The sequence below is a fragment of the Megalops cyprinoides genome, chromosome 1 (assembly GCF_013368585.1).
Source record: "Megalops cyprinoides isolate fMegCyp1 chromosome 1, fMegCyp1.pri, whole genome shotgun sequence".
In the NCBI taxonomy this organism is placed as follows: domain Eukaryota; kingdom Metazoa; phylum Chordata; class Actinopteri; order Elopiformes; family Megalopidae; genus Megalops; species Megalops cyprinoides.
Window position 1 is genome coordinate 40,863,097 of NC_050583.1, and position 23,022 is coordinate 40,886,118.

Below are 23,022 nucleotides of genomic sequence, written 5' to 3' on the forward strand. Positions count from 1 at the left end.
TTCTATAACAGCTGATTCAGTTCACGCATCTAGTTTGCCAACAGTTTTGATCCAGACACAGATCACATCAGACTCGCATCCATTTTCCATTCAGCTGTTTGCAATGCAATCTCTGAGTTCTTAAACGTGGGTTATGCTTTCAGTCAAAATGCTTACTTATTGAATTTCTTTGTACAAATCGACAAATTCAGTTTCAAGAGAATGTACCTAGACACCCAGGCTGGTGTGCTTGATGTGAATCAGTTTGTTGTTTGAAAAAACAGGATAGCTCCTGTTCAGTCATCAGACAGGAGAGACTGTCCTGCTGTAAATGTTTAATCTCTGAGAATGATGAATATTTGATTAGTAACAATTGATTCTTATTGTCTTCTCTGCGAGACAGCAGAGGAACAAGAGTACTGCCAAAAGGAAAATGGCTACCATTTATTAGCAAGGTAGACAAACTGAGTGTTAATACAGTTTGTTATCCAAATTATATTTGCAAGCTAACCAGCATTAACTAAATTACACTCACTTGTTAACTAATGAAATCCCATGATGTGTGAACTAGCTCCAAAGTTACTGAAATTAACTGCCTGCTAGCTAACAACAAGTGAGCGTCCACTGTGTAGTTGGTGTAGCACTGGCTCGTTAACGTAACTGGCCGATGAAAATGAAGATTTAAATGAGTGCATGAGGATTTAAAACAGCAAACTGACATTGTATACCAATTTTTTTTCCCTCATAGTAGCCTATGAACAAGTGCGCTAAACACAGTGTTTAGTCACAAACACTCAGTTAGCAACTTGCTAGCACATACATCTGTCTGCCCCAGAGTATGGCCTGTTTTTCCACAGTTTTTCAGTTCGGGAGTTTAGCATGGTAGTATCAGGAGTCAAAACACTACAATTGTTTTAAAAAATCTGAAACAATTTTTAAATTAGGACTAACTTGACGCCGTCAGCATGTGTGGGTTGTTTGGCAAGACCTTCAGGGCAAACCTTCAGAGATTTACATTGTGCAAAAGGAAAGAAGGGGGCATGCTATTGGCAAGCGTGGGCAGTAACCATAGCGTACGGGCAGGGGTGGGGAGAGGGAAGAGCCTACCTGCTTGTGAGCGTGGTCATAAGAGTTGATGTGGTTGTCAAACTCCTGGTGTTTTTGGTACTGCTTGTCACATAGCTCGCAGTAAAAGTTGGCCCTTAGGTCCTCCAGAGCTTTGGCGATGGCTTTCTCTTTCTCAGCGTAATCCTGTAGAAGGACACAGAGTGGGTTGATAATGTTGGCCATTCAACAAGGACATAAAATGGATACACAACCTTGGCATAAAGCTTTAAAATACAGCACACTCTGCTGAGGATAATCACATCCATCCAGGAGGTGAAAAACTGGCTTCCATGGGCCAAACTTCAACAGCCATAAGCAGTAACTGAAATCACATGGGGAAAACTCTACTTCTGTGTCATAGCAATAGAAAGGAAAACAAATGGAGAAATAAAACTGCAAAAAGCAGAACAATTCAGTTAAACGAGAAGAATGAGTAATGTGCTTACCGAGAGGGTCTGTGATGTAAGAGGAGAATACACCTGACCCAGCAGCCATTGTTGCTGCACAGGGCACGACTGAATCACTAAACAAAAATCTTCCGCTTACACGTACTGAAAGGACTGGAGGACATGCAGAGAGGGTATATGAGATGCCTACAGGACACTTGCTGTGTCTTGGGGAGAGAGATTCCAGATTCTAGTAATGACCACAATTCCAGTGCATTAATTACTATACTATGCTACTAAGGTCAGACAGGCCAGACCCTCCCTCTTTCAGTATTCTGTGTGTAATGACTTCTTGAAAGGGGTTAAAAACGTGCGTGACTGCTGCAGCACCTTGTCTACATTTTCCCCCACTCAAACCATCTGCTTCAGTATACACCCTTTCTTTGCCTTTCATTTCTACTATACCTCTTCAACCCTCCTTCCTTCCATTTTCCATCTTCTGGTTTTGGAGCGTTCAGTCATTAAAGAATATACTGAGTTGTCCAAGTGCGCACGCTCACTTTCTGACCATATTATTCATGAGCAGGCCCCAAGCAGCTTAGTCACAGTTTCTACTTTCTGCTACATAAAGACCACATTAGTTGAGTGTGGGTGGAGAGAGTCTGAGGTTTTTATGTTCCTCTACAGATTCGTCATGTGAGTGTCACAGTTACACAGGCCTGAAGAATGACTAACAGGAGATGAAGGCTGCAAGTGACTGTACTCCTGCATCACAAAAGCCAAGCGTTTTACTGCGGCAGAGAGGCAGCCAATGTATCAAACTGGATTCAGCGTGGATCAGAAAGACATGGACGTGGATGAGAAAGACACGGACCCGTTTGGGAGGAAATGGCCAGAGAGAGAGAAATGGAGGGGGGACCCACCTTGTACTTCTGCCGCAGCTCTTCCGTGTCCTCCTTCTCGACCTCCAGCGCTCTGCGCTTCTCTGTGGCGTCCTCCGCATAGTCCAGCTGCCAAGAGCAGGACGCACACCCAGCTGTCAGGTACCAAACCCCCGCCCTCACTCACGCACCCACAATTCATCACTGCGCCCCTGCGCCCACCAACAGCAAGCCTGCCAAATCTACCTAACACGTGCACCTGAACAGAGGACAAACACAGATGCTGTGCTAAAACCGGACACAACGCACTCGCTCACGTCACGGACAGAGGCCCACGGTAAAACGCCATGCAATGTCATTTCTGCAAACGCTCTCCACCAGATATATCCGCACCTGACCTTTTGCAGCAGCGGTGAAAATCGCTTCACAGTCCAAACCCCCCCCCCCCCCCCCCACATTGTGGCTTTTCATCCCACACACTCCCCTCAAGCCCTGCTGCTGCATTACGAAGCGTGCTTTACCTCCATCTCCATGCGTCCCATTCCCATGACGTCGTATTTGAGGATGATGGGCACGGGGTCGGTCCGGCCTGCAGGGTGGGCAGAGAGAGACACGAGAAGACGGGTGAGGGCAAGGGGGCGTGGTGCAGGGGCGGGCCTGTTCCGGCACAGTGTGCCGGGTTTCAGGTCTTGGCTTGAAGTGCAGAGACCAGACCAGAGTGCAACAGTGATCCAAACATCAGCCATTCTCACAGCTTACAGGGCACCGCTCGGAGCTGCTACAATCCCAACTGAGTGTTTTGAAACTGTAAGTCATGCATTCACGTCCGTGTGCTGTGCGCATTTCTGCAGCACACGCTCAAAGAGAGGGTTTCGTGCACAAGCCAGACAGCCATTTCGTTTTTTCCTTTCCTCCTTGTAGAGAAAGGAGGGGTTGATAAATTTGTCGCAATGTCTCTCTCCTGCATATCCAGCCCCCCTGTGGACAGCGACTCTACTCCTCATTGCTCGTCCTGGCCCCCGTCCTCCACCCTGTCCAGCCAATCAAAAAACCTGCTGCAGCGTGCACTGAATCCCATTAAAACAGGCAAACTTTCGCAAGGACATGTGGCGTCAAAAACTGACTGCATGCCTCTGGGGGGTAAGAGGATGTCCGCACTAATGCGGTGGCTGCAGAGCCCAGAAAACCGGGGCACGCTCGAATTTGACACCAGGGCAGGAGGCGCAGATGCAGCCCACTACATCACAGTACACTGCGCTACACTGCGGGAGTATCGCAAACTACCGCATAGCTTATCCACCATACATTATTAATGTGACTGAACTTGCCTGGTCTCTCTAAACTGCCTGCTTTACACTGAAGGTAATACGAGTCGGTGTAGATACACCCCTCATCTACTAGTACTCCATCCTAGGTTGATCTCCCATTCGAAATCACTCTCCCACATAGGAGAAGGTTTGTTTTAAGGTTTATTTTTTTCTCTTTTTTTGGGGGTTTACCGCAAGCTGTGAAAAGAGCTTGATGAGAAGACCATTACCTTCAGAGAAACTGGAAAAAAAAGAAAGAAAATAAAATTGAACTACGCTGGAGATTAATACACATTGTTTATTCCACTCAGAACCAGCCAAACAAAGCAGGTACAGGGGAGTAAGGAGACAAGCATTGAGCTACGGCAGTAGGGTGATGTCACAGGCTACTGATCACCATGGTGACAGTGGGGGCGGTACTTACCAGGTTAGAGTGAGGAGCGGGATGGTGAGGAAGGGGGTGACAAACTGACAGAGAGCCCTTAAACAAAAGGCACGCAACTTGTACAATGCTGCTGCCGCAGGTACACAAACAGAGGCTTCAATCAGTCATTCGGTTTGGTTTCAGTTGTTTTTTTGGCTTTCATATTATAAAACTGTACAAAATCATACCATTGGGCAAAAAACAGTTTATCATGAGTTGAGATTTTGGTATCATTCAGAGTTGTGATGTATAGCTCACTGCAAGTGCTTCAACTGAAAATATGCACTTTAATGCTGTAAAGGGCTGTTAATGAGGAAATCAAAGACATTCCCCAATCATGATGCCATCTTTGAATATACAAGAGTACCTGCAACATATCTGAACACAAAACATGATTAACAGTTTGGCCAGTGCAGGTTACATCCATTTTTTGCTGAAAAGGAGATGTCTCTATAGTTTTTACACTGTCCCCCCACCAACAGCTAAAATTAAATTAAGCCCATAAATGAAGAGCAGCAGCTCAATGCCACGGAGGCAGGAAGAAGGTCCTCCAATGCTGAGTACGCAGACAGGGGCCTCAAGCAGGGGTCTGTGTACTCTCAAGTCACAAATCATTTACTTAAAATAAAATGACACAGGAGGTGGGACCACACCCCCTGCTTATACAATTTAAATTCAGCTGAAGAAAATAAAAATGGGGCTGAACATTAATCAATGCCAGTCTGGCTTAAAAATTCTGATTCATGGTAAGGCTGCAATGTTTTTCTTAATTTCTGTGTATGCTCTTTGTTTACATGTTATACAGCAGACATAGCCCAATGGTATAATCATGAAGTGCGAGCTTGTATTGCAGAAGGGACTGACTGAACTTTGACTTCTTACAGCATTGTCTGGGCCAGTTGGCCATATTGGGGGAGCAATCAGAGATGGAGGTATTACTGCTTATTTAAAAAACTGTGAAGACATGCTCTGGCAGAAGACTAATGCTAGAGTTATAGCCTCCTTGTAAAAAGCAACAATTTAACAAGTTATTTTAATAGCAAGTGAAAAGCCAAATAAGAAAATTTACTCTTGACATGCGCAAGTGAAGCAGTACCCAGTTCTATTCTAGGTCAGCTGTTGACCAGATAAACACCAAATCTCTGTATACTAATATAATCTAGGCTAGTGGGTGGAGCACCAAGAGAAACCCTTTCATCCTCCTCCACCGATACGCTGTTCATGTCATCAGTCATCTGGTTGACAGCCAATGCTATGAGTGTCAGAGCTCAGAAACCAGAGGTGCAGTCCAGAAGGAGCCCTCTGTGCTGCTTTCTGGGTACCCGTCTACAGTTACGCCACCATGTGTGTCTCTGCTAACGCATGCCATAGTCCCTTTGTTCAACATGGGTGAAAGGAGCCACAAATTAGACCCAGCACGACAGTGGAATTTTTCTGAATATATATCATTTCGTTTTTTAAACTGCTTTTAAAAATGTACAGTGACATCCCTTCTAGCATTACCCATTCCAATGGAATGCTCAAAGTGTGCACTGAAATAAAATAATCTAGAGAAAAAAAATAACTGAAAACAAACAAAAAAGGTCTAAATTATGGATATAACAACAAAACGACCAAGCAGCAGAATGAAGGCTATAACAGAGAGAGAATTAAAAGCCTACTATATTGGTGCACTGGTGACAGGAAAACGAAAAAAAAATATATATATATGATCGGGGAGAAATGAAAATTACCACTAAGTTTACCATCAGCATAACATGGCCGGGTTCATAACACTGCAAAAAAGAAACACCAATTGGTTAAGCAGGAACAGTCAGCTGGGCTGGGGACTTACTGAAGCCCTGCTCACCCCTCCAAACCCCACTAAGGCGGGACAGGGAAGGGTAAGACGGGGGGTTTCAAATCCTGCCGTCACGAGATGGACACAGACACGCCCCTCAGCCCGCCCCTTCACCCAACCCTTGCAGGATAAAGCAGATTCCCTCTTCAGCTCATTTCCTTGACAACATTCCATCAGACAGAGGGTCAAAGGTGAGATTTTGGGGCGGCAAATACACAACATTCACGCTGTTTTGAGCAAGTGCAAGCACTTGCACGCACACTTCATCTGTACGGAAAACAGGGATGTACTCAAGTTATTCTGAGTGCTTTAGGCGAGCTGGCTGAAGGGAGCGGAGCGTGAAATGACCTGTCCGGTGAAGAACCCAAAGCAAGCACCCCACCCTCAGAGTAACCCCAATCCCAAGGCCATGCCTCCGCTGCATGTGTGCAGGCTGCATCTAAACAAAACACTTCTAGTCAGAGAGAAACACTTCCTGCCTGTCTCTCCCATTCAGAGATCACATCAGTGCAACCCCCTAACCTGCGACACCTCTTTTCTTTATTCTTTCTCTACATCTCAAGAGTGGCAAAATACAAACTGAGGCACAGCTACGGAGGAGGGAGTGCAATATTTCAAGCACAGAGCAGTAGTCGGGCTTTGAACAGTAAAATATAAACACTTATCACACCAGCAGTCACCATGTGGAGAGCTGTACCACTGTTAGCTCTCACTGACAAACAGGAGGCATACCTCCATGTGATGGGACTGCAACTCTCAGCCGAGATGTCGGAGTATAGTTCACTTTGAAAGTTCAGTCCCTGCACTGCTGAACTCAGTTCCATCACCAGAACACTGTAAATAAACTTGAAATTGAAATGGAACCCACAGTTCCTGAGCCTGAACAGGAAGAACCACAGAGTGTGTCATCTCCCTTGTGACAGATGACCTCTGCCACAGCTCAAAACTCTCAATCACCCATCGTCCAAAGACAGAACTGCTAAGGAACTGGGGTCAGGCATTGGGAGTCAGGAGTTGATGGAAAGGGGCAGGGGTGTGAAGTGGTGTGAGGGTATACCTCTGGAACCCACTGGTGACCTACATGCAGCCCACTCACACTCCAGTAAATGGACCTCCACACACCCACGCCGCGGTGCTCCACAGAAACACAATGGACCATGTCTGTTCAGTGAGTCACTCCGAGCACTCCCATAGGATTCACGGCCAATTCTGACCCCAATTACAACCACTGACGGGCACGGAAATGCTTAAATTGAGAAATTCATTTTGTGAATAGGGAATGCCAAGGGATTGTGTCGGTAATGGGGACACAGCATCAGACCTTTAACAATCAAGGTCCTGAGAGCGTTTCATGAGGATTTTAGGAGATCAGAAGCAGAAGTCATTATTGCAATTGAAAAGGAACATTATGTTTGAGACCGAAAGGAACACAAACCAATAACCGTGGGTTCCAACAAATCAGATCAAAAAAAAAAAGTAAGAAAAGACGAATGGATAACTGAGTCAATGCAGAGAACAGGAGGAGCAGGGACATCAGAAACCATGGGCAAAAAAGGCAACTTAGCCGGTGCAACTTTTACTCTCAGAAATGAACACGTAGGAGATCCGTATTCATTTATTTAGGGAGCCTGTAAATGAGAAAGAAATCCTGAATAAGGAGACAATAATCCGGATTTCTCGTGCCCTTATGGAAACCCATTAAAAGCTAGAGAAAATGCTTCTTCTGACAGCTACAAATGCTGATATGTACATACAGTTCTGTACACTGTAAGTGAAATAAACTGTCCACGTTAACTAAAGTTACACAAACTGGTACACGATACCTGCTATAAAAATTGTTCTTTTGGGACATATGTCAGCTACGTTGAACAATATAAACCATTTTCATCTTTGAAGCACACTTAATGACAGTTTCACAGCCACTCACTGTAGTCATTATACAGGCTTTGAGGAAAAAACACCATAAGATAAAGTATTAAGACTGGTGGAGAAAATATGCATACATGTTATTGGTGGGCCTCTGCATGCTTTTTCCAGTACCACCACAGTTACAGCTCTGGACTGCGGGTGGCGCTGTGATGCTGCATCTCAGCCTAGGCTGAAGAACACAAGGCCATATATGTCCCTGAACTGAGGAGCAACAAACATTTGCCTCTTCCCCCTCAGGGTCTCTCTCCCTCTCCTCTCTCATGCATGGCGGCCTCCTTTCTCCTGCCTCAGAGAGAGAGCGCCTTTCATTTCCAAAAGTGAGAGGCCTGACATTTCCTGCCCTTTCCAGCTGGAATAAAATGACCCAAATTTTGATGCTGTGCATGAGGGCTACTTAGAAGGCAGGTTAGCGTGACTCACTTTTTCCATCGCTTCTGATAGGATACTTTCCAGGAGAGAAAAAGCATTCCGCTGCAATTTCACCATACCAGCCTGATGTGCTTGTCGGAGAAGGCTGGTCATCCCCTAAAACTAAAACAGGCCACTGAGGCATGCTTGCACTGCAGGACAAGTTTATGAATGCATCTTGGAGGGCTTCACACCACATTCACTGCCCTGTCAGTTTTAAAGGTTGAATGAGTTCTTTCGCGCTCCATCAGTGCTGATTGTGGAGAAGACAGGGCTGCGGAGGAGAGCGTCCTACAATCGCTGCATATGATAGGGATGAGGGGTGACAGGGATGAGACGGGTGAGTGTTGCGCAAATGACTGCTTATTTACTCTGCAACGCAGACATGCAAGCTGGGGGGGCCGACAGGCAAGCATGTGTCAAGGCGGCAATGAGGTAAGCACAATTGAAAGTGTTTGATTTCCATAAAGGTGAGGGGAGAAGGTGGGAATCATGTCCGGAATTTCAACAGGAAAAAAATGCGCCAAGGGCCTGAATGAGTGTCTTTCGCCCTTGCTCCGAGACACGAATATAAATTACTTGTGGCTTGCCCCGTCCCTCTCCATTAACTTGCAATCTCCTGCCTGGGGGCGGGTGGGTGTGGGTTCACCAATTACGCAGATTTATAGCTGATGTGATCCATGCACTCACAGCCTCTCAAAGCAAACCTTAATATTTCAGAAACTAAAGATCTCACGAGCGGCTTTCCCAGAGGGGCACAAAATCTAATTTCATCAATTCAGCGCATACATTCCAGAGCCAACGGCTGACAGCAGACATGCAAAAGGCTTCAGGCGAATCTGCCAACTGAAAAGAAACTTTGCTGACAGTCAACTCATAAAGGAATAACTGCGATCCAGCTTGATCAAGCATTCCACGGGAATGGCTTTTGCCAGAGCTGGGGGGGGGGGGGGCGCGGCGACACAGCCTTCCTTTCAACTACACACACACCACTGATTATACTTTGCTTTGATTTGTTCCCCTGCACGTTCTTCGTCTGTGGTGGAACTTCTTGGAGCACATGAAGTTCTTGGCATGGGATATGGAGGGGCAGCAGCAGTGACCACCATAGCTGCAGCCCCTGGTTGGAATCCAGTAAGTCCACCCTGCCACCTGAGTGAAGCACAGGCAATGAAATTCCCAACACTACAGTTTCCCCCGACTGTCTTTGCTGACCAGAGAAGCTCCGGAGGGGTGTGCGGTTGTTGTGGTTCAGTGGGGGGTGCAATGCAGGGACTGGTTCCCCTTGTGACACGAGACAGAAAGCTGGCCAAAAACAAACTCGGCAGGCGACGACATCCTCTCTGCAGAATGTGACTGCTAACCGCTCCCTGTCGCGCGCTTAGCCCATCTGCAGAAACGACACGCAATTAGGTCACTCGCAGCCTGGCTGTCGGACCCTCCTCACTGGTCATGGGGACGCAGGGGTCGCCGCGCACGCAGCAGAGTAGCAGGGAGGCGGCTGAGTAACATGAGCAGAGGAATGCACTCGTTCGCAATTTCAAAAGTCACCTTGTGGCATTCCTTTTCTGTGCTTGTTCCATATGGAGCAACAGCAAACAGGGGTTACTGTATCCGTAGCAATAGCAAACAGGAGCGATAAGCCATACTCAAACCCAAACGAATTCACATGGGATTGTTCAGGATTTTACAGGCTTAATGCACCTTTCAACACTCTCTACGTCATGCTGATCTGAGTGCTAACCGTGAGGGAAAATGGCGAGCCAGCAGAAATGCATGTAAAGCGCTGGCTGCATTGGGAACACTGAGCAACAGCAGTGGCAAAACACCCGCCATGGAGTGCCGCCTCCATCATGCCCCGTGCAGGAGGGCAACTAGAGCCACTGTCAATCCCTGCAGCTGGCCTGTCAAAAGGGAGAGGCAGCTGTGGACAACCCCATTGTGCTTTGGTCACGCCTTCCACCATGACATGGACATACACCACACACCATGGAAACACCGCACTGTCAAAGGGCTTGTGTTAGGGTCGAAGGCCATGATCAACATGGGTGACTATCCCCAGCAAGGTCTCCCTGGACCTGAACGACTAGGTAATCCTAGATGCTTGAAGGATTCAGACTGATACTCAGACTATGTTAACAATTAGCTATTAGCCCCCTTTCCATGTGGGAAAAAATGCAGAGTGAATACAGCACTGATGTAATGAACAGTTTAATGAATTTAGTTTGAAATTGGGTGAACGCACCAAGAACACTTAATAAGCAATTTTACCTTTGCATGTACTAATTAAGCATTCAAGCCAACACGGCAGGATGCCCTTCGGATGCAGTAGGCTGAGGGGGAGGAGCTACATCATGCCTTGAAAGCATAAACGGACCATCACTGGAACAGTCAGCAAACACTCATTAAAGAGGCACTGATTGTGGTACTATGAGGAAAAGAAGCCCAGGAAAAGTGTCTGTTAAATGTGCAGTATGCCCAACCAGTCAGGCTTATTAGGGGCCTTGACTTGGTGCTTTCAGACTCCGAACTTAACACTTTCTGACACACTTCTTCAATAAAAATGCTTCTGGGTCCAATTATACTAAAATATGAAATTGAATGTAAATGATTAACACTTGCTCAGGAAACTGCTCTGAGCCAGTTGCCTTTAACGTATTGAGAGGGCTTTTTCGGCCAACTGAACATGCACATGCCTAAAAAACAAGGTCATTAATCATTAGTGAATGGGGAAAAGGAAATAAAATTCACCAATGACATATCACAATGGGAATCCAATTGGCAATACCCCCATGGGGAACAATATAAAAATAACTCAACCACCACTCTGCAGATCACAACATCCTGCCTTGTGGCAAAATACTGACCTCATAAAATTACTGTACAATTAGCCTTGGTGCACTCTTAGTCAATAGTGCATAAATTGAATCCTTCGGATTACAATTAAGGCATGCATCTTGCTGGTGTTACCAACACAACACTGCAGTTGGGAATAATTAGGCAGGAAAACAGCTTTCAAAATGAGAGGACTACTGAATAACCCCCAGGGTTGTTTTATATAAAAACAGAACTAATTATATATCTAATTCTTTTTAATAACGAATCTTCCCTTGTTTAAGTTGTGGTTAAGTTGTGGAGCTCTCTTGCCATAATGAAAACTAATGAATCCACAGACTGCAGACATTTCTCCCATGAGGTTGACAGATGACTGCAGTTCAGATCATGTTTTCTGCAGTGGTGAGTAGCAATCTGATGTGAACGGCGCTGAACCCTCCACCAACCCGGTGCAGTCCTGCCATGTGTTCATACGTGGTTGGCCAACAATGACATTGAATACTGAGTGACAATCATCGCTGTCCATCCCGTCGTCTTAGGGCAACGAATGAGGATGAAACAGTTGAGAGGATGGCCAGGATCCCCCCTCGAGCCTCTAGGATCAGACTGCAGCCCAGCATCCCTGACCTCTGCAGTAAGTCACAGCCACTTTCCAGCTCCGCCTACAAGTAAATCCTCAGTTAAATGCCTTAATTGCCTCCTCCACCACCCTTCTCCCTCTAGAGGGAGTTCATGAATTTAAACTATGACAGTTTACACCTCCCTGTCTGGGAGTTCAGGCAGGGCTATGATGTCAGACAGCCTTGGGACTGTGGTTCTGAAGGCAGGCTGGAGGGCGGAGCTGTAGGTTTGCGGCACATTTGCGGGTTTCACAGAGAGCTCTGGAATCCCAGTGTTTATCTGACACAGCAGTGGCACGAGGCAGAGGGCTGTCAGCACATGTCAGTGTCATCAGCCCCCCCAATCCCTCACCCTTAGCAGCACCAAGAGGCGTGACTGCTACAGGCAGAGTGGACTGAACCAGCATGCCAATTAATAATGGAATACAGCCTCATTGCACGTACAGCCCTCTACTCTCACAGTGTTGGGAGACGACCTTCAGTCCCCACCAGGATAGCTATTGAGACGTCCCTCGACCCAGTTGATGGCAGCTCCGTGGCAGGAATCCAAAAAAGTGGTCAGATAGCTGAGCATGCTGAAAAATGTCCCAGGCTCCCTCGCCAGAGATCAATCAGGGTTGCGCCCGCGGGGCTTTAACAGTGCTGATTTAGCGCTTCCAACACCAGAGCATCTGCGAGGATTTGCCCCAATTAAACACTCACACAGACAGCAGGTCAAGATACACCTGTCCTCACACAAACACACATCAAGGGATGTTGCTGAAACAATGGCCTTGAGTAACTAATGCACAAAGTTAACTGTTTTTTTCCCCCACTTTGTCTTTTGCATAGTTTTCCAGAATTATCGACCAATTTCTCTCTAAAACACTAGAATGTGCAGTGGCTAAGCAAATGTCTTCCCTTTTCTCACAGAACAGGCTTCTTGACCCCTTCCTGTCAAGTTTCAAGGCTGGTCATTTCACAGAGACTGCCCTCTTCTCCATCAGTGAAGCTCTTCATCAGCTAAAGCATCATCCCACTCCTCATTCTTGATTATTCTGGACCTTTCTGCAACCTTTAATACAGTGGACCACACGCTACCTCTGTCTACCCTGGCTACACTGGGTATCTCTGACACAGCTCTTCCTTGGATTCAATCCTACCTCTCTGGATGTTTTTTCAGCATTTCCTAGAACGCAGTTTTTCTAGACTCCACAATCTGCTCACAAGCATCCTGCAGGCTCTGTACCTGGGCCCATCGTCTTACATGCAATCTCTTGGCTCCGCCATCTCCTCCAATGGCTTTCCATACCACTTCTACGCTGACGACATTCAACCTTTCACGCCTTTTCCTTCCATCTGACACACAGGTCTCTGCATGCGGCTCAGCTTGCCTAAAGGACATTTCACAGTGGATGGTGGACCTCCACAAAAAGAAGGCTCCACCCAGCTAAAACAGATACTTTACATCCCCTCCAGGTCCTCTTCATTGAGACCTCTCTCTCAGCCTAGAAACTACAAGATTTTTCACCAATAGCACTCCTTCTGTCAGAAGCCTTGGGGTAATGCTTGACAACCAACAGTACTGCTCTTTTCAGGTTACAACAGTGAGTTGGGTGTTCAGATCCATTTTGTACAATATCCAAAGACTCCAAAGAGTCTCTACCTCACTGTGTATTCTACACAGCTCCTAATTCAGGCTCCGGTCCTCTCAAGCCTGCACTCCCTCTCCTTGCATGTCTTCCTGCCTGTACCAACAAACTCCTGCAGCTAATCCAGAATGTAGCAGCAAGACTTGTCTACAACCTCCCATAACATAGTCAAGTCACAACCCCTCCTTACCTGGCATACATGACAGTGAATGGGACAACCCCCTCAGTCAAATCAAAGTCTTCAAACTGTATATACCAGCCAGATCACTACACTCTGCATCCATGGGCAACTGACTGTCCATTCCTGGCAGGATCACTCCTCTCAGCCATAATGCCTGTCTGTACTGGCCCCCCCCAATGGTGGAATGAACTTCCCATGGGGGTCAGGACAGGAAAATCACAGATGCAGGTTGAACATCTACCTCTTTAGACTGCATCTGGGTTCTACCTATACCGATACCCTCTAAACCCAAACATCTCTATCTTGCTGCTTATTTTACATGTAATATCGTGCTGTTTTATGGATACTGTAATCTAGTGGCTGTATGATGTATGCTAGTGTACTTAGTTCCCTTAGATTCTAGGCTGTGTAGTTTCAGGTTAGCATAACTTGTGGTAGTGCTTGAATGGTGCTGTGCTCACACTCACTGGTCTGGGAGTGTTCTTAGCCTTGTCTGACACTGATGCTGATTTAACTTGAATGGATACACTTATGTTCTCTTGTGCAGCAAGTCTCTCTGGATAAGAGTCTCTGCTAAATGAATATAATATCACGTAAAAGGGGAAGATACACCAAGCTATCCCACGGATGCAGGCCAGCAAAAATATATTAATTAGTCTATAATTCAGTTACTAGAAAAGTAGAACAACAGTCTAAAGCCAACATCAGATGGGAATAACCCTTGGGCTTTTCCTTAAACAGATTTACTCAGTGCAGAGGCAGCTGATACAAGGAATTAAATACTCAAGAGATAAATACTAAGATGTGCAGGAAATCTGTAAACATGTTCGCCATACATCTGGTGAACCTGGTGAATAAACAGCCTTTTAAGTAATAACCATGCCCGCTAGCATAATCACCACTGATGTTTCCATGGTCACCAGCCTGGCTGATCTGTCAATCATGTGACAACGTAATCCTGCATTAACCATGGAAATGGAGAGATATTAAATAATCAGCTTTATACACTTCATCACATTAAAGAGATTTAGGGTGGGAAAAATCTCAATTTTTAAACGATATTTCACTTCAGATATTAACAGCCATAACAGTACAAAAAAGCTGATCCACAAACTGAAAGCAAGTCATTTATCATCAGGGGTAATTTCCTTTAATTCTTCTGAATTCATTAGCCGGAACTGGAACAGCACAGTAAGGGAAATGGACCATGCTGAATCCACGGAGATGAGGATTAACAGTTTCTCATTTAATCAGCTAATTGATTCAATTACTCCAGTGAGAGCAAAGAGGAGTAACAAACACCAAAAGAAAAAAAAATCAGTAAGCTGTTAATGGCTTTGTTGGTATACTGCTGGAATGCAATGAGCTACAGTGCATCAAAGTGAATTTACATCTTAATGAGGGTGACAGGTCGCCGGTGCGGCAACAGGGTGACTGGTCTCAGGTGAACTTACTAAAGGTGGGGGATCAACAGCGCAGAGCAGGGAAGGCTGTTCTCAGATCAGATTAATAAAGGTGGGGGGTGGACTGCTGTTGGCTGCGCCTGCAGAGCCGGTCTGGTTGAGTGAAGGGGCCTGAGGGAACAGCCGGAACGAGACAGCCTGTTTCACTCAGCTGCCGGCGACAGGCAGCGACGGATCAGGAGAGGAGAAGAACGTCCTTGAAGAAGTGAAAGGAGGGCGCAAACCGACAGGGTCCTGACAGAAGGCCATCCGATGACCCCAGTCAGCCTGGGCAGCCCTGGTGGCCCCTCATCATGCCCCCAAGGAGCAATGGCTTGCCCCAAAGCAGAGAATTCGTAGAAGTTACTGGCCAGAGTCTGCTGCTACCCCACACAAGTCTTTGACTGTTTGCAGCAAACCTTCCTAAACAGGCATAGACATAATCCCATCTTTACATCATGCACCTACACAAGGTACTGCGGTGACTGCCAGCTGAGAAAAAAAATCAAATAGTAAAAAACTTCCCATACAGTCAGGCCACAACATCTTGCCATTTTTTTTCCCACTGAAACATTTCTGAAGGACTGTTATAAATGTGTGCGGTCTCACAGTGGCATGGATTGCTCGAATTGGTTGAGCCCAGGCTAAGAGGCTGGACACTTAGAGTGCTGGCGCCCTTCCTGTCCTTCAAAGGGTCCGCCAACAGAATACCGACGGCTCCCTGTGAGAAACGTTAACGGCTCCTTACTGCAGCTCTGGGTAAAAAGCTTCACCGGGATCCTCCTGCCAGAACGCACAAGTAACAGAGGTGGCAAAGAAACGCTCAAGCACTGTATGAGGGTGAGACTTGAACACCACAACCTGCCCCGGCATAAACAGCTGCAGCTTGACTAGTTCCCCCACTGTGGATGCATCTCACTCACAGAGCAAATGCATGAATACACTGAATTATTTCTGAAGTGAAAAAGGACAAAAATACAAAGCATAATTTATAATAACTTACTACTTGCGTAACACTTGTAGCTGATAATACTGATCTGATAACATCTGAAAATGCTGTCTTATTGGCAGCCAGCAAGGCATAATTTACAGACATGATTTAGATACAATCAGCTTCAGGTATCAAGCTAGCTTAATGTATCATGTTCATTGATACTACACTCCATCTGATCATTTTTTTCAATTGAATATATTGATGGTGCATTACAGTGATTGAAGCCCTAATGATTTGGTTGTGCAAAAAAATATAAACAGCTGAACAGTCTTTTCCATGACATGAATCCGGATTTGGAGTGCCCCTTTAACGTTAATTCTGGCGAACATGCACAGATGTAAAATGGGAGGGGCACGCGTTCTTTTCAGACCCATCCGAGCTGTCCATCCCCCGTGACTCCCTGTGTCTATGCATGGGGGAACAGAAGGCTTTGGGTGCAGGCCTTGTCCTCTCTCCGATCCGGAGAGTGGTCCCTATCGGCCTCTTCCCCATCCTCCTCGGTCCCCAGAGATGGTGCTGAGCAGCAGCTGAGCTGAAGAGTCGCGAGGACAACAGCACTGTGCCTGCATCTTTCCCCACGTCACCCAGTATGACTCTGTATGACCCGCCGGCCCCCTTCCAATATTTACAGCTACGCAATGCAGGCCAAGAGGGTGCCAGACCATAAATACAGGAACAGAGAGACGTTACTGTATATTCAACTAATGCAAGGCTGAGAAAATTCAGTGCACTCTGGTGACTGCCAATAGTCTCACAGTGATGGTCCTACAGCGGCGTGGATATGCTACAAACTGAACAATGCTATAGGGTTTCCCCAAGCAGCAACAGCCATAAAGCAGGGGAGTTTGTGGAGGGGTTGGTGGTACTATACTGTAACACAGGGGCTCACTCACCATTCCAAAAACTGCAGCTGAAAAAAGTAAATCAAGCCGATGTGATTCACTTTTTTCCTGAATTGTAAAAAGCATGCAGTGATTCTTTGGAGTCCTCAGCTAATCTCCATTTTGGACGACAGTGTGAATGGAAGACTCTGTGGTCTGCCACCCCCTCTCCCTCCCCCTCCTCCTCTTCCTCCTCCTCCTCCTCTAAACGTTTAATTTGTATGCAGCTTAAACTTTCTGTCAATGGGCACCATTGTTTTTAGACCAGGAATGTTTGCAGACAATTCCTTAAGCCACCCCTCCCCTACAATTAAGAAAAACAAGGATGAAGACGTAAACAGGATAAAGAAATTCTGCAAACAGACTTGTGTTTTGGTGAGTGCTATTTAACAGCTATGCACCGGATGTTCCTTGCTTTGAAATGCTGTGCCAACCCAGAGGCCTCAGGAGAAAAGACTGCCTCATTCCAGTCAAACTTTAATGCACTTCCTATAATTTGATACAGACTCTAGCGGGACCTCTTGTTCTTCTGGCGGTTTCAGCACCCCATCATTTCCTGTCCACAGCTGTTTTTTCCCCCCATTTTCTCCGATGTCTCAATTTCATACCTGCTTAAAACACTCCAAAGAACCCTGAAGTGGAGGGCACATGAGCTGACAGCCGAAAGCCCCACGCATTCTCTCACCCACTACTTGTTCCCCTTGTCCTGCCAATTCAAGCATGCCTGCCTGTCCCGAAAAGGCCAGAGCCAAAACGTCAACCCTGAAAATAGCTTCATTGAGCTGTCAGGAGCTACCGGAGCTTTACGTGATGTGACAAATGATACCAACAGAGACACATGACAAAGGCATGGAGGGAGACACCCCTAGAGAGAGAGAGAGGGACAGAGGATTCATACCAAACAGGATCGCGAGTCAGACAGAGAAAAGGAGAGGGGGGACAGGTACAGCAGTGGCAGTAATTGGCAGAGCACCTCTGAGATGAGAAGAGAGACGTGATTCTTACCCTGCATGGTTTTGCCCAGCCCCTGTCCAAGCTTCCAGCCATGTTTCTGTAGGAGCCGGTGCCCGATGTTATCCTGACGGACAGAACAGAGAAGAAAAAGACCAAAAATATTCCAATAATAAAAAGAGCTTTCCCCGCAGGCGCAGTCAACGTCAGGATGGGGAGCGGGTAGAGCAAGGGCTACTGAATGGACAGATTCATTTATCTCCAATACAATGTCCCCTCAGATCCCTTTAGGTGAACCAGCATGCTGAGAGAATGCTGACAGTGCTACTGGGAGCTGGGGGAAAAAGGAAGAGGGGTTGAGGAGGGCTGAATGTTTCAGTCTTTGCTGGGACAAAATAATGTGTCTTCCCTACAGAAGATGAAGCGCTCTCCTAATATTCTCTCCTATGTCCTTGCTCTGGTTCTAGCCACTAAGAATGAGGACTAGCACAATCCTCTGCTGGGGGGATGGGGTGGTGGGGGTCTCTCACACTGTGATAGGCAGCTTCTGTGCACTGTGTTTGGACAGGGAAACCATGTCACAAGCAAAACTGTGGGGAAATTTAAAAAAAAAAAAAAAAAAACATACACCAGAAACAACAGGCAACCATCACAACAAGCAATATGACTCAAATATGTATAGAGGCATACATGTCCCAATATGTATAAGGCATATATACATATATAAACCTACTCAGGTACAGACAGGACGAACAGAGCGAGACCTTGCGTCAACACAAAAGGAAGTACAGAACTCCAAGCTTGTGGTGAAGCCGTACTTATGACCGAAGGATCACCCTGTATAAACAGAGCTGTGAGAGAAAGGGCTGGGAATCACCAGAGGGTGGGCATGTGCAAGGGCAGCCAAGAGCGTGATAGACTACCCTCCACCCTCAGCATTCAGCAAAAACATACAGATAAAAATAATCTGCATATCACAACATGCACAACTGCTCCACCAACAAACGCCATCACCAGAGCAAAAACAAAAAGATGGAAGCTTGCGGGGCGGCGGGCCGGGGGGCAAACTGTAGCAAATTTACCACTGCACTGATGTTTTTTACAAAACATATTTAATGGTGTGTGTGGTGCAAAATAAAAAAAAATAAATAAAAAGGAATGAGATCAAAGATAGTCCAATTAATAAAACATGCAGCTTTTTGGTAGCAACAAACAAATGGTTAGTAGTGTACTACACACTTTGCACATACACAGGGCACCAGTGAAAGAGCTAAAAACAATGACCAGGAAATGAGCACGACAACAGAGTGGGAATGTACTTGATGGGTCATCTAGATGCACAAGGCTGAGGGGTTATGGGCAGAGCCACAGGGAGCCAGTGCCGTTAGTGCAGGAGGAGCAGCGGTCCTCACGCAAAGCAGGTGCAGTGTCTCCCCATACAGAGCCCCCTCGGCGGGCCGTCTTTACGAGCCAACGCTGTTCTGACTTGGAGCCCCCAAAACAGTGATCTGCTTGCAGCTTGTGATGAGACTGTGTAACCCCTTCCATTTCATTTCAGCTTGTGGTGTGACTACGGAACCCTGCCTCTTGTAAGCCCAAACCTTCCCTCTGCACTTTGATGCCTCCCCTCCGCTGCCTGCCAAGCGGCTTTTTGGTCTGGGTGAAGTATAACTAATCTTAATGCCCTCTCGCTCCCAGCTGTGAGCTGCTAGGTCAATGCTGACCTGATTCACGGAAAGGTCTGGTATAATACAATGCAGAGGTGAAAATATGCGGGAAAGAACTGACAGCGCTATTCTGTACCATTTCTTTACATAATTGGCTGATGATGATCTCCCCTTACATTTGTTATACACATCTCCATATTCAAACAGGAAATATGCTGGAGAGAGGGCTCTACTGATACAATTTCGTAGTAATTTTTGAAGAACGAATCAAAGCAATGGGTCAAAGCATGTTTGCACCTGTCTCAAATGCCTCTGTAGTCACTGAAGGGACGCTGAGAGGTGCAGCTGTCATCCTCTCTGGGACGGAAATCGACTTCTCTACCAGAGAGCCAGTTCAGCGATGTCACAGGTTTATAGTGATTTCAAGCACTTGCAGTGATGTATCAGGCTTACCCTGATGTCACAGACTCACAGGTTAAGTCAGGGCTGGGTCTGACCAACAGCCTGGGATCAGATCTCTGGGTGGTGTAGGCTGTCTCAGTTTTGGGATAAACCCACTTCATAGAGGAGATATTCATATTTAGTAAGAAATTATACATCAATCAAATAAAAAATTGGGAGGGGGAAAAAAATATTGACCCTGAAGCTGAGGCTTCATAGCTGGCTCTAGTGCCAAATTTAAATGTGGTGTTCAGTGAAAATAAAACATTCCTAGTTAAAACACTCTTATTTATGCCTAAAGTATACATAAGCTGAAACTGGTTAATGAAAAGTATGGGCATCACCATAAACATTATGACAGCACAGTTCGACTTACTGCCTCTGCTGAAGACCAGAGTCAAAACATTTAGCGTTGCTATTAGATACAGGTACCTTGAAGTGCAGATCCAATGGTTGATAGCTGTTCTGGCAGCTGTGAACGTCCCTCAGTAACAGCTTTCCAATGAGAGCTCTAAGCAATTGGTTTCAAAAAGCAACACCAGAACTTGAAAAGGGAAAAGAGCACTCATGCGGAATCTTCTATTGAAATGCTCCATTCTCACATTTGGCCATCATTTGGGCACAAAAGACAGCATGTTAGTAACTGCTGTTAAATGGTTACGACCCAGCCTACACTGGAGTCACATTATGAGTCAGCAGAGGCTCTAAGGTAGTCAAATTACGACCAGGACAACTGTAAATTTTCTGGCTGCAGTTTGGGAGACCATCCAAAATCTAGTCAAACTGAGTTCAACCGTTAAACTAAATACTGGGACCTCTTTGCTTTGTCAAATACTAGATAATTCCTTCCAGCTTTAGTGATGCAGGGTCATGCAAGGACCGACACCTGCTCTGTGTTTAATGCCCGAGGCCTCCTTCACATGATTCATTTTATCCAGAAATATTAATCCTCTGCTCTGGGCTGTTCTTGGATTGGCATGACAGCACACAAGGTGTTCACGAATCCCAGCCACTTCAAGTCATGGGCTCACAGTGAGGCTCAGTGGCTCAGTGAATAAATCATAGTGGTCAGCTCACTCTTATCCTATAGCTTCTTCTACTTAACATTACATGTTAAATATATGTATTGTGTGGACAACATTTAGTCACCTTTACTGGTCCTCCCCTGCTACATATTTCGTCTACAATGACAATGTACGACAGCTGTCCCCTTTTTGCCTTGCTTGAGGCTGTTTGATAACTGGGTGAAGTACTTTCCCACATGGCCCTGCTGTGCCAAACTCCACTGCACTTCTTTTCTGCATAGGTCAGATTCAGGCCGTCTCAGAGAGCTACTGCTAAGTGTCATGGGACTTCCTTCAGGGCAGCATGATAAGGAAGAGGTCAGCAAGGACAGTGATATTAGGTGCTCCTTTCAAAGGAACAAAGGGGTTGCCTTGACCGCTGAAGTTGCCATGGTAATGCAGCCAAGAGTGATGCAATTCTCTGCGATAACAAAGGAACTGTGCGAGGTCTGAGGGCTCACTCTGTGAAGCAGAGAGTGACCGTGAAACAGTCGCATGAGGGGGCGTGAGCTGCAGATGAGACCTTGCGGGGTTAACCCACCTGACAACTGCAGCCTAAAGGCATACGGAGCCTCCAGCTACTACTCCAAACTACATAGTTAGTGTCTGTTGAGCCTAAAGGATGCTGTAAGGCAGAGGCACAGGCAGGCTACAGGCACAAACACGTGCACAGAGCCAAGGGGCACAAGTGCTTGCCACCACCCGGGTGAGACACACAGTCAAACAGGTGCCACTGAGGTTCTCTCCCTGGATGGACACAGGATACTGAGGCCATCTCAGCCACTGCAGAGCTTCCTTCCATTACGTCAGCTCGAGCCCTTAAGTTCTTGCGTTGCTTTTTTTACGTTACTGATCTCTCGTTCTGGCTTTGATGAGCAGCAACAACAACAACAACAACAACAACAACAAAAAACCCTACCAGTGCTTCTCACAAAGCAGGAAGAATGAATCTCTAGAGACATGTTCAGTACAGTGGGGCATTATTCCTGAGATCAGATTGGACTGAAGACGAGACGGGGAGGTGAGACACTACACAAGCTGTGCGGAGCGAATGAAGGCACTAAAATAAACAGACAGAGGAAGCAGTGCTCTGACTCCAACAGCAGTGCAAGGGGAGTGAAAGCATTTCCATACGAACCTGGCTTTAAAAACTGGGCTGTCAAAAGAACAGTTAAATGTAACACAATGTAAGAAACTGTCCAGTCACTGATGTTTCTCATCAATTTCTTACATTTTGGTTTGTTTTACCTCCTAATTTGCAAAGGTCTAATTATGTAACAGAAAGGTATGAGGTATCATGGTAATAACTTCACTGACTATGTGGCTACCATTAAAAGGAAAGATGTTTTTGCAATGAGTGTCAATACTATAAATCCACAAGTTAAAGACTGCCAGAATAGAGGGCATGTGCAGTGTGCTGTGACTGGCACAGTGTGGAGGAAGTGACATCATTACAGAGGTTAAAGCACAAAGATTAGGAGAAGAAAAAGACAGGGAGAGATATACTGGGCCAGATTCTACAAGGTCTGTTGTTACAGGGGCTGGGGGCTGACACACACAGGCCACTTCAATTGCACTGAGCGCAGGACAGCTCCAGTGGCTGAAGCAGCAAGCCGGGGGGGGGGGGGACACCCATACCGAACAGTGACAGTGCATCCCTGTATTTTTTGGGGGTGCGGGGGTTGGGGTATGGGTTGTGAATTAGGACAAGAGTCAAGGTTATTGCTTCAGTTCACCAATATGTCACATGCTCTTTGTGTCCCTGTTAAAATTAGCCGGCTCATGTCAGTTTCTCCTCCCTAGAAGGACCTTTTCTTGCACAGACGGTAGTAGGAGTCCTTTTCTTCCTTTGTTAGTTAAGTCAGCTTACAAACTCCCTTTAGACTGCCAATATCTCAGATCTGATTAGTGACTTACTTTAATTAGTGAACTTGGAGTACAATTGGTGGATTTTAAGTGGTTAAGTGCTTGGATGAGGCGAATCCTGGAGAATCGGAGACTAAGGAGGAATCTTGAATGCTGCCCCTTGTAGCTGTCTGAAGAATCTGAGCAGT

General features: G+C 46.2%; 1 protein-coding gene across 3 annotated transcripts in view; it reads right to left on the reverse strand.

The window, feature by feature from the left end:
* gpatch8 (G patch domain containing 8) overlaps nt 1–23,022 on the reverse strand; it is a 50,883-nt gene that overhangs the window by 7,880 nt on the left and 19,981 nt on the right. For 2 of the 3 annotated variants that reach the window (XM_036524458.1, XM_036524477.1), the window contains 4 exons: nt 17,851–17,923; nt 2,875–2,942; nt 2,396–2,482; nt 1,087–1,230 (listed from right to left, as the gene is read on the reverse strand). In XM_036524458.1, the coding sequence (XP_036380351.1) occupies nt 1,087–1,230; nt 2,396–2,482; nt 2,875–2,942; nt 17,851–17,923 (372 nt within the window). Of the gene's footprint in view, nt 1–1,086; nt 1,231–2,395; nt 2,483–2,874; nt 2,943–17,850; nt 17,924–22,106; nt 22,125–23,022 lie in introns of all 3 variants that reach the window. The other variant, XM_036524467.1, reaches the window with a different exon arrangement.